The sequence below is a fragment of the Lepidochelys olivacea genome, assembly GCF_965140295.1.
Source record: "Lepidochelys olivacea isolate rLepOli2 genome assembly, chromosome: 11".
In the NCBI taxonomy this organism is placed as follows: Eukaryota; Metazoa; Chordata; order Testudines; family Cheloniidae; genus Lepidochelys; species Lepidochelys olivacea.
The window spans coordinates 41509114-41521852 of NC_140421.1; the positions used below are offsets into that span (position 1 = coordinate 41509114).

Consider the following 12739-nt stretch of genomic DNA (forward strand, 5'->3'; position numbering starts at 1 on the left):
TACTATATTTATATTACCATCGTACCTAGGAGCACCAGGCAGGGATAGGGCTCCATTGTGCTAGCCACGGTACATGTACACACACATAGTCCCTGATCTAAATCTAAGATTGCAAATGCCATATAGCTGTAGAGGAGACAGGATATGATCAAGTATATATAATTTTGAAATTTGAAAATACATACTTGATTTTTTAAGTTGTGTATTCTCATATAATGCCAGCTGTATGCCCATCTGTTTCATAGATTCATAGAATATCAGGATTGGAAGGGACCTCAGGAGGTCATCTAGTCCAACCCCCTGCTCAAAGCAGGACCAATCCCCAATTTTTGCCTCAGATCCCTAAATGGCCCCCTCAAGGATTGAACTCACAACCCTGGGTTTAGCAGGCCAATGCTCAAACCACATCTTATCCATAATTAAGGGGCTGATTTCTTATAGGTGTCTCAGCAGAAGAGCAATATGGAGGAGGAGTAGATAGAGGGGCAGATCCTCAGGTGATGTAAATTGCCACAGGCCCATTGAAGTCAGTGGGCCTGTGACACATTACACCAGCTGAGGATCTGCTCCAGGAAGGGCCAAATGGATCAGTTCAGGGAGGGGCTCCGTGTGTTAGACAGTGTAGTGTAGAAGGCAGCCCACAGATGTTTGTTAGGACCCGACAAATGCCAACCTCATCTGGTGGCACCTGTAGCCATACTCACGTTAAGTATGGTGTGTTCCATTGGTAGTGGTGAGAAGGAGCGGCGCTGGTTGTCCCACGTTCAGGTTTGGCCCTGCTGGCCCTCCATCATGACCAGTGTTGGCAGAGCCAAAGCTAAATGAGTGGTGTTGCAACCTGGTGCATGGGGGCAGCAGCGCCGCTCACATTTGGAGGGGCTGGCAAATCCAAGTTGCACTGGATTTGCAGTGCACTAGATTGCAGCACCACTCACTCGGTTTTCACCCCGCTGCGTATGATGCTGGAGAGCCGGTGGCAGTGGCAGTGCTGTTCCTCCTTGCCACTGCCATGGAGCCAGCTTCTACAATATTGCCCCCTTCTCCCCCCTTGGAGGCCTACCCAACCTCTCCCCTCCTTCCAGCAGCCCGTGACACTGCTCCTGGGCAGGCCAGGCTGAAAAGCGGGGGGGGGGGGGGGGGGGGCAAGGCACTGGGGCCAGCAGCTGCAGCAGAGATAGCTCCATGGGATTGGCAGTGCGTATCATGTGAAAAATTTCTAGGGGTGCCCCTGGCCTCATCCACCTATTTGTTAGCTTCTCACAAGAGTCTCTGCACCTTCTTACAGGCTACCCAGCCACATCAAACTGACCTGTAAGACCACTTCTTCAGTACTCTTATCATTAAAGAAAAAGGAAAAAGGAACTGCACCTACCTAATGTCAAAAAGAACCCTTTTATATCCAACAGATTGAGGAAATTGTTCCAGAATAGCTCCCCCCTGTGAGAATTGGACCCTGGCAATATTGTCAGACTTGGCGAGATCTAAGGTGTTCTGCTGAGTTAGTGCTGTGCCTGGGACTGAAAGGATGACCATTGTCAGAAAAACGATTATGTTAAAACAGCACTTTCCGACTCAATAGTTCTGCTCTGTGTGTGTTTTCAAGTCATATCTGTTGATTTCACTGTTAAAAACATAGTTTTACAATTGTTAGCACTCAAGAACAGCTTGAAGAGGGAGATAGATACTGTTCTGCTGCATGCATCATTCAGAACATTTCCAGCCAGGTTGTGATTTTCAGAATCTTTACAAGTGATAATAAAAGAGGCAGAAAGAACACGGCTTGATTTTCAGATACTGGGTTAAGATTGCAGCCAGGGCACTTAGAGAAATGATCATCTGATTTGTCTGTTGAACAAATTCAGTATGCAGATCATTGAGAGAGAATATATATGGAATCCCATAATGTTCTTTTTATAGGTACTTTCTACTTGAACTGCACTTTAAAAATATTTAGTTGTAACTTACTTAGTATAAGTAAATGATTTATGCCACAATTTCAGAAGTATAGTGAAAGCATACATGATGTAAACGGGTCATTTGTTTTCCTTTATATATTTTTTTCTGCCCTCATTTGAGCATGCACAATCCCCCTCAAATTCATTTACTGAGTGGATTCCTCTAGGAAACAGAATTAAACATGCTGAGTTTAGAACCAGAGAGCCGCATGATGTCATTTCTATTATTTAAATTAGATGGAGCAGAGTAGAGCTTAGTAATTTGTTTAATCATTGCTCATGCATTAATTTCCTGGGAGCTGATTTTTTACAGTGCACTTTTATCTAGAATTTATATCTTATCCACGTCTCTTATTTGGCATGATTTCAATGATCTGGGCACATTTTTCTTCTTGACTTAAACCCGAGGAGATTCTGTGTTCAAGCAAATTCTGCACACAAAGGTTTTCAAGCACAGTAAATTGATTTAAGGAGGAATGTGGCAGAAAAAATGTGTCCCCAAGACACAGAAGTGAAATAAAAGCTAAAGCGAATTTGATTAGAACCAAGCTGAAAACATTTTGGAAAGTGGTAAATAAACAAGGAAAAATGTGCAAGATTTACTTTGTGTGTACATGGTACAATATGTACTGGGTTAATTCTGGGATCAGAAGTCAACTGACTTTTGGCCTTGAGGTTTTGTGAGTAGCACTGACATATTTAGAGAACATTTGAATACAAAAATGTCTGTTTTGTACTTGTCCAATAAAACATTTTAGTATCACTTTTTATTCATTCTCTTTCTGCACTTCAGGAAAAATATGTTTATCTTTACTTGTTGCCTTATTATTTTCATTTAATTTAGTCTCCATTTTCCTTTCTAATTTTTTTAAATTATTTTAGAAAATACTTGAATTTCATTATATTGGCTGCATGGTAGATATGCTAGTATTTAGGAATATATAGTATATTTTAAAACACTGTCCAACACAAATCATGTATGTATGTAGTTTATGTACCTAGCTTCCTTTTGTACTGACATAAAAATACTTCTGATTATCCCATAGTACAGTGTATCCGCTCCATAACTTGTGACTAAATGTTGAGTATTTTGATATGCAGTGTGGTGACAGAATAATGTGAAATACTTATTGTATCTTATTTTATTACCATCCAATAGCTGCTTTGTATTTGTGAACAATGTTCAAACTATTTTCATTAGATTCTCTTGACTGTAGGTCACATGGATACTACCGGAAGATGGAATTTTTATCGGCCAATTGGATTCTGTTATGATGCGTGCTGTTTAATAGATGTCTATAAGTAATGGAATGACACAGATTAATCCTCCCCTTTGGAGATATGAGAAAAATTAAATTCAGACAGATATTTTTCAAAAGCACATTTTAGAGTGAAATCCACACAAGAATCCCTAATTATTTCTTACATGCCTGGGTTACTTCCTTTGCCACTGCCTTGAAGCCCCATTTGAGGGAGCATCAAGCATGTGGTGTGAACAGTTTTTTGTGCTGGAATCAATTTTGCTGTAAAGATCAATTTTTAAATAAAGTCTAAATTGCTTAATCAGTAGGTGAAGTTTTGAACTGTTGATGCTGAGGAACCCGAGTTGCTTCACTTCCTGGAAGTTTGCTCTTATCTGAATAGTTTTTTCAGGTGCTTATCACCACTCCAGTTTAGATTGGGGTAACATCTGAATCAGTCATGGCAGTAGTAGTAGTGATATTATTGCAACCTCAGTCAAGGATTTACTTTCCAATAATAAATAGCGTTTGGGCAAGTCCTTTTTATGCCATTTAATTAAGTGGCATTGACTTGCAGTGTGGGGTTTTTTTTTCTTTTCTATTTGAGCTTGCACTTATACTTACTAATTACCTTAATATACTGAGCAGGCAATATCTTAAATCGGAATCATGCCAGTGAGTTTTCTGCAAGTCTCAGAACATAATATTGTATAAATGTGAATGTGTCATACGGTTTTTCTTTAGGAACACGCATTGTATAGAAGGTGAGAAAATGCCTAATGTTCCTGCATAGCTTTATCAGAATCTGCTGATGAATGTAGTGTTATCACAGAATATGCAGAAATGTTAGGCCATTTATCCAAGACTTAGGTCTGCCTTTAGTCCAGTGAAGAGTGACCTTCGGAACACAAAGAATACTAGCCATATGGTAAAAGTTTGTTTTTGAAAAGAATGATCTGTGCTTGGTGTTATAGTAAGAAGGGGGACTTAATGCATCTCGTTTGGCTATTCTCCATCATTCAGGATAGTTTTGGAGAAAATTCAGGTTCTATATGAACACAGGAAGTAGCAACATACCATATAAGCCTGAATCGTTTGTTTTACATGATACGAGCAGTATGACCAAAGCTCAGAAAAAGCAGTTTTTGAGGGCATCGGTACTGATCAAATATTTATTGTATTAAAAAAATAGACAACTCAGGCTAGATTTTTGAATATGATTGGGCCCTTTTGTTCCATTCAGGAACCAGATTGTGCTTGAAAATTGCCAACAGAGAATTCCCCTGATGGAAAGGAACTCCCGCTGACATAAAGCTGGTGGAGCCAGTTCCACCAACTCCAGTATAGAGCTCCACTCCGCTGAGACCAATTGCTAGGGGGCTCCAGTCGGGGCAGCACTGGCATAGATTGACCCGCCACGTTAAGGAATTTTAACCAGCTGCTGTTGCTCACCTGTACAGAGCCTGAATATAGCTGACTAATATAAAGTAAGGAGTAAATCTGGAGAAGATTTCAAAGACTAAGAAAGATACTTAGTTGAGGATTTGATCTTTCGTTTCTGAACCTGTGGACTGGGTTACACACGCACATGCACATACCCCAGCCCCCCAACCACCCCATTTTTGAACAATTGCTTCTCTGCTGCATCCTCCCCTTGCCAGGGCTGGCCAGTAGAGAAGCAAATGGGACAGGAAGGACCTTGGAGGTTTGGGATTAATGGGAAATACCTTGTCTAAACTCCACAGATCTTCAGCCAGGCAGACAGAGCAACTCTCCCTCCCTGGCCAATTCGGTACCTATTGGCTTCTATCCAATACCTGAACTCTGTATTTTTCGCCTTTTGTCAATCCAAGCAGCAGTAATAGTTCCTGTTTTGGTGCATAATGTGTGGCTCATACTGGAATGAGGAACATACCAGGTAGGGTGATTGTTTCCCAATTCCATCCTTTCCCCTGTGATGTATGCACCTCTTTGTTGATTAGAGCTGAGCTTCTTCATAGTTCTTGTGGAACAGACAGAGGCAGCTATGTGCAGCAGAATTTGCCATCAGCATGACCCCTGTTCGCAGGACTTTTGTGGCTCTGCTTCCCTTTACATATTATAAAGCAATGGGGAGGGGGAGCAAATAGAGGATCTTTTACTTAGACACGTTATTAAATATCAAATGATTTTATTTGTAGTTTTTGTACTAGTTTGCTTGTAGTTTGCTTATCATGCGTCCTTTCCATTCTTTGGCTTCAGAGGTTTGCAACAGAAAAGGGAAGGGAGTAGGTGCTAATTTAGCACATTTTATCCTCCAGGCATCCCCAAATAGTTCACAATCACTGTCCTTCCAAATAGCATTGAATGAGCTTGCAAAGAATTTATGTTGGCACTAAAAATAAATAAACCTCTTTTTAAAAGCTGTTATGTAAGAGTCTTTGCCAAATTATGTTAATGCTGTGGAAGGAAATCTAGTTATAATGAAAACATAATTTGAAACCAGCAGCCAAGTAGCACTGAACACGATCCAACTAACAGTGTGTGTGGGATGCTCTGAAAAGCATGGCTTGTGTGTGTCTTTAAAAACTATACGCATGTGAAAATTCACTAGCATCATACCCCCCGACCTCCCATTCTGAAGAATATGTTGTCCTCCTTAGTTTTCCCATAATGTTTGCATTTTGAAACTCTCCTTTGCTTAAGGAGATAAAAGTGTCAGGTTTAATTTTCTCTACGGCGTGGACGTTATGGAAGTGCTGTAAGAAACCTGTAAGAAAAAACTGTCTTTATTATTGATGCTAATCTGCAGGGTCCTGAATTGCACAGAAAATGCAGGGAGGGTCTAATCTATAAACTGTTCCATCATGGAGTTTGTAAATTCGTAGATTTAGAAAGTGTAATGAAGACACGATGAATAGGTCACTGAGTGTAGCTTGTGGCACCTTAGAGACTTACCAATTTATTTGAGCCTAAGCTTTCGTGAGCTACAGCTCCGATGAAGTGAGCTGTAGCTCACGAAAGCTTATGCTCAAATAAATTGGTTAGTCTTTAAGGTGCCACAAGTCCTCCTGTTCTTTTTGTGACTACAGACTAACACGGCTGTTACTCTGAAACCTGAGTGTAGCTTGAAAACCTGCTGTCATGTTGGTTTTACAGATTTTCAAGGCTCCTAGTAATAAGCAGGCTGCTGGTGATTTGAAAGCTACTGTTGCCTTTTGTAAGACAAAAAGGAAAGGAGTACTTGTGGCATCTTAGAGACTAACCAATTTATTTGAGCATGAGCTTTCGCCACGAAAGTACGAAAGTACTCCTTTTCTTTTTGCGAAGACAGACTAACACGGCTGTTACTCTGAAACCTTTTGTAAGACACTTTTTCTTAGGGCTCGTACCACAAATGGAATGCATTCTAAAAAATCTTCTGTAAATATTTGGTTCTTTTAATCTGTGGGATCATTGCAAATGTTCCCAAGCAGAGCACTTTTGTTTATCGCATTTTCTTTTTATTTACAGACATGGCAGTAACAAGCTAGGTCTTGCATTGAATACTGTATTTTCCTCATTATCTCAGCTTTGAAAGATGGCATGCTTGGGACTCCATTACTCACCCTGATATTGTGAATCTTTACGCAGCCTATCCTTAGCACACACGCTTCCTCAGCATGGGATAATCTAACCTCTCTGTGAGTAAATGTCCTTTGGCATTAATTTTGACTGAGGGAAGGCTCCTTTTTAGTTACATTGAGTCATATTCACCCAAAGCCAATACAAAGTGGCATGAATTGCACCTCCTTGTGGCAGCCTGCACCCCAGGTGGGAGGATTATTCTGACAGGAAAGCACTGATGATACTGATGCCTGCCTTCTCTCAAGCTGTCTGCTGTAGGGGGGGGAGGGCAGCTTTAGTTTCTATTCAGGCCCCTAAAGTCATTTAGAGTACAGATTTCTAAGGGGAGGCAGTGAATCGGTGCCTCCCCCATAATGTTGACTTTACTGCATTGCTGTACTGTTCCCCTGAGCAGGCCCACCCCAGTGCAGTGGGAGGGTCTTCTAGTGGCATAAATCCGACTATCTGCCTTTCAAGCTTTGTGTCTTGTTTGCTGTGGCTTCCTCTGGAACACTGGGCTGCATGTGGCTATAGCTGGACGTAAGCAAGGAAGATAGTGAATGATTTTCCAAAGTTTAAGCATTGTGAACCCAAATAATTAAGCAAATAATATCGGAGCTGAGCTGAAATATTGGACCTCTTATACTGCTAGAGACCATCTATGAAGTTTAGGGGTGCTTAGAACTGGGGTTGTGTTTTAAATAATGGTAGGTTTCTATAGCACAGAAAGCCACAAGGGATTCCAGCAGCCCTAACATATCAGCTCACTGTGGTGTTGGGTATCACTGGTTGCTTGTGTGTGATTATATCTCTCCCTTTGTGGCTGACCCTAGCAATTATAAAGGCTAGTTACATACCACAGCAAAGAGTTCTCAACAGAAGTGTAAAACTTGCACTTTTGGTGCTGAAGGTTGAATGCCCGCTGACAGCATTAGTGTCTGTGTGTATGTGGCTGTGGTTCATTAAGAGTTCTCTAGGTATTTTTCACTGAGTTAGTCCCAAATCATTTTTGGAAATGACGTATATTACCTGTTTGCTTTCATAAGCAGGGTAAGTCAGGAAGCATATTAAAGAATTAGCCAGAGAACAAACTACAGTGCTGCAGTTGACAAGGAACATGATGTGATGGTGAGAAATGCACATTTTTTAAAAACTAAGGGCAAAATTCTCTTCTCTGCTGCTCTCTGTGGGTCTCTTAGTGTTGTCATTGGAAGTTTCATACACAGGAGGAGCTGAATGTGGCATGCAGAATAGATACACAATATGGAAGAGAGGAGAATTTTGTAAGGGTTAATGCCCCACGAATACTTCGTTATGATTGCAAATATTTTGCTTCTCATAGTTTGTAGGTGGCTTATGGGTGAGGTTTAAATGATATATTACTAAGCTTTTAGATGTGTAATAATTTGTCTAAAAATAGGGTTGGGTTATTAAGATGAATATACCAGTTGTAGCTTTTGTTACTGTTTAGAATACAAGGCGTTCATTCTTTTAGTGCCAGAACTAACGGCATTTTTATGTCCAATTCTACACAGAAGAAATTTTGAAAAAGTAATTCAGGCATCCATTAAAATCCAGCAGACAGCATATTTAAAGCAAATACATCAAGCCAGTCCCACAGGGCAAAGTATAAGCCTTTTTAATTAAAATTGTATTATGAGGGAAGTTTTGTGGTTCAGTTGTTAATGTATACTTAGTTGACATCAACATGCATTTAAACTAGTTATTTTGTTCAAATTCAACTCAGTGCATACATAGCAAGGCTAAAAGATACAGCCTACCTTATTAATTAGTGTTAGTATTCCCTTGGGTACAAGCTGATTGCCTGACCATTCCAAAACTTTACCCTTAAGCATGACAGCACTATATGATTGAAAACAAAACTGCCTGTATGTATTCCCTATGGTTTTGTATTAAATAGGACAATTTTTCCCATAGTATTATTTCCCAGGTTAGTGGGGAGTTACTTAAATCCCAGACAGCAAGTTACATAAGCTTTGAGTGCTACTGATCATGTCTACACTGTAATAGTATTCACTGAAGAACAATATAAATTACTGTATACCAGTTATGATTGTATAGCTTACAGTGATGTAGTGGGCACTATTTTCATCAGTCCAAAGTTCAGACTGTTACTGCAGTTTAAATATTGAAACAGTGTATTAATGTGTTTACTATGCTTTTTGTGGTTTTGGAATCTGCTGTTTATTTAATGGAATGGAATAATTAATTCAGAATTATCACCCTCAATTTACAGTTTGTTGGGACCTATATTTTATACTGTGTCTAGCCTAAAAACTGTAGGCAAGATAATAATATGCAGTACAAAAATTCTTACTGATGTACACTATATTAATTCTTCACACAATGCACAGTCACCCTGTGGAACTCATTGTGATGGGATATTGTGAAGTCAAAAGTATAACTGAGTTCAAAAAAGAATTAGATAGGTTCATGGAGAATAAGTCTATTGTTGGCTATCAGCCAAGATGGTCAGGGACACAACCCTGTGCTCTGGACGTCTCTAAACATCTGGCTGCTACAATTTGAGACTGGATGACAGGGGTGGATCACTCTATATAGTGCCCTGTTCTGTTGTCTTCCTACCATGGCCAGTGCCAGATCATTCAGAGGGAGCGAAGATACTGAGTTAGATGCACCATTGGTCTGACCCAGTATAGCCATTCTTATGATATTTTCTTAATTAGTGGCCTTCCCTCCTCCCTGTAAGATAAAATAGCTTGTTAAATTTGGTTTAATTTCAAGCAAGCCTTACAAAAAGGTGCATAAACACTCATGTGTCACAGTTCTGTGTACTATATTAACTTATGCTGGAAATCATATACTCTGGGTGGGTCAGGAAGGGAGGTGAGTGGAAATGCATTATGACTTTTGATAAAGCCAGTGCAATGAACACAGATCAAAAGAGCAAGCACTTGTTTTAAACGATAAAGCGTTTATTATAGCTTTAAGATAGGGCATTTCTCACTGGCCATTAATATACAGCTCAGGTGCATGTGAAGCACAAGAGAGCAGACCTCATGAATGCAAACATCACATCACCCCACAAATGGAATGTATATCTGTATCTTATTGATTTTTTCACTGTTTTTCAGAAATATCGACAGTATATGTCAGGACTTCTGGCTCCTCCTTATGGTGTTATGGAAACTGGCTCTAACAATGACAGTAAGTAAAAATATATATGTATTTGAAAATCAGTTTTAAAAAAGTCCCTCCTCTTTAGATATTGGAGTTTTGTTCTCTTTAAGCATTGCAATGCATGATCCTTTTTTAGTGTGGGCAGGAAGCGGTGTCAGTGTCCACCATAAAAAAAAAAAACAAACAGAAGTGATGGTGTGCCCCAGCTTTCTTTCTTTTACCTACCCATTTTTCAGCTGATGGCAGTGAGAAGTGGGGGATAGCCTGGCACAATTACCTACTACACACCAGTCAATTTGAGGACTACATTCAGTTTTTGTATTAAGTGCTGAGGGCAACATTTCCAAACATGTGTGCCTATCTAGGTACCTAAATTCACATTTAGATATCTAAATTGAAATCATAGAATCATAGACTTTAAGGTCAGAAGGGACCATTTTGATCGTCTAGTCTGACCTCCTGCACAACGCAGGCCACAGAATCTCGCCTACCAATTCCTGTAAGAAACACCTAACTTATGTCTGAACTACTGAAGTCCTCAAATTGTGGTTTAAAGACTTCAAGGTGCAGAGAATCCTCCAGCAAGTGACCCGTGCCCCACGCTGCAGAGGAAGGCGAAAAACCCCCAGGGCCTCTGCCAATCTGCACTGGGGGAAAATTCCTTCCCGACCCCAAATATGGCAATCAGCTGAACCCTGAGCATGTGGGAAATGAAGTCTTTGGGAACTGTAGATGCTCAGCACTTCTGAAAATCAAGGACGTTTATTTAGGTGCCTGAATATGGATGTAGGATGTCTAACTTTAGTTGCTCAAATCTGCTAACGTTGTCCAGTACATTTATACATTTGGTATATTTGTTGTATCTGCAGTGCTCATTGCTGCGTTCCATGGGATTCATATGATGTCTTAACACAGAACATTTTTCTAAAGAAACACATACCAATATGTTATGTTTTATAGAAAAATTGGTTGTTATGGGCCGTGCTATTTTTTTTTATAAATATTAAAACACAGTTTTATGTGAGTTTTATATCTGAGTTTTATGTGTGCCCAGCCAAATGCCCATGTACAGTCTTGAAATCTTAAAATTGGAGGCCTGCTTAACCTGCATGTAGGATTTACACATTTTTTATTCTTAATGGGCATTTCATCTTTATAGCCTTCGTATGTAGGTAGGAAGTACATTTTTCATTTCAAACTCACTCTAACTTACTAAACCTCATAAGTAAATGCACATGTACTCAAACTGCTAAGACCCTCCTAATTTTTTTATTACTTTCATGAATGGCTGCTTTAGTATTCAGAGAATGCACAATATGCTGTATTGATGTATTTCCTGTTTTCTTTTAGGGATGCCTGACAAGGAGAATATGTCTAGCAATACTCTTTGTCCAGTATCTAAAAACTGTAATAAGGTAAATCACACATCATTCTTCACTACTTTGACAATAAAAAAGAATAAATATAGCATTAAATTGGAAAAACAGCAAAACAATTAAAAGGGATGGGGGGGAAAGGTCCCAGTCCTGCAAAGGCTTAAAACACATGTGTAACTATTGCACGTGGAAAATCCCACGCTATAAGTGGGCTTTAGTCTTTGCAGGATCAAAGAGCAGTGGCTGAACTTTTCTCTCTCTCATTACTGGTCCAGGACCAGGACAGGAAAAAAAAAGTCTGTTATCTCAAATATTTTCAGCTACTGTTGAAGTTGGTGACAGCTGGTGCCTGGGTAGAACTTCACATCTGGGGCTCATCTCTATAATAAAGTCACAGGGATAAAAGTGTGAGGGTGAAATGCATCCCTGTGAAGCGGGCCAGTGCAAGCCAAGATACCATTATAGTCCTAATTCAGACCTATTTTGAGGATTTAAGTGGGTCTTACGTAATGCATAGCCTTTGTACTGTCCCCTTGCACAGGGCTGAATTTTACCTTATCTGCACAGAATAGCTGTAATCCCAATTCCCTTTCAGAAAGTGCTTCTCTGCCTTCATACTAACCAATTGGAACACACATACGATAATTTATGAGTAATGCTGTCTGGGTTTAAAATAACCACAATAGCAGGAAGAAATAATAGTATCAGGGTCTGTTCGTGCTGTGGCCTGGGTGGGAGAGTTACAGGGATATTTAATGTTGCTTGGATGTTTTTCTTTCTGAACATAGTAGTTTAAAATGATTCATTTACTTTGTATTTAAAAAAATTAAAGAAGTTTTAAGTGGACATTGGAAACCTCTCGACAGCAGATAAAGCAAAAGAATACTTTAGTCCATTTCATTCATGTGAATATAATTCAAAAAGAACAGGAGTACTTGTGGCACCTTAGAGACTAACAAATTTATCTGAGCATAAGCTTTTGTGGGCTACAGCCCACTTCATCGGATGCATGCAGTGGAAAATACAGTAGGACGATTTTATATACACAGAGAATGTGAAACAATGGGTGTTATCATACACCCTATAATGAGAGTGATCAGTTAAGGTGAGCTATTACCAGCAGGAGAGAAAAAAAACCCTTTTGTAGTGATAATCAAGATGGGCCATTTCCAGCAGTTGACAAGAACATGTGAGGAACAGTAGGGGGAAAAAATAAACATGGGAAAATAGTTTTACTTTGTGTAATGACCCATCCACTCCCAGTCTTTATTCAAGCTTAATTTAATGGTGTCCAGTTTGCAAATTAATTCCAATTCAGCAGTCTCTCGTTGGAGTCTGGTTTTGAAGTTTTTTTGTTGTAATATTGCGACTTTTAGGTCTGTAATTGAGTGACCAGAGAGATTGAAGTGTTCTCCGACTG

General features: G+C 39.7%; 1 protein-coding gene across 2 annotated transcripts in view; it reads left to right on the forward strand.

Moving 5' to 3' along the window:
• Nucleotides 1-12739, forward strand: part of RAPGEF4 (Rap guanine nucleotide exchange factor 4) — a 227684-nt gene that overhangs the window by 113870 nt on the left and 101075 nt on the right. For both annotated transcript variants that reach the window (XM_084643984.1, XM_084643985.1), the window contains exons 5-6: nucleotides 9898-9970; nucleotides 11294-11358. In XM_084643984.1, coding sequence (XP_084500110.1) covers nucleotides 9898-9970; nucleotides 11294-11358 — 138 coding nt within the window. The remainder of the gene's footprint in view (nucleotides 1-9897; nucleotides 9971-11293; nucleotides 11359-12739) is intronic.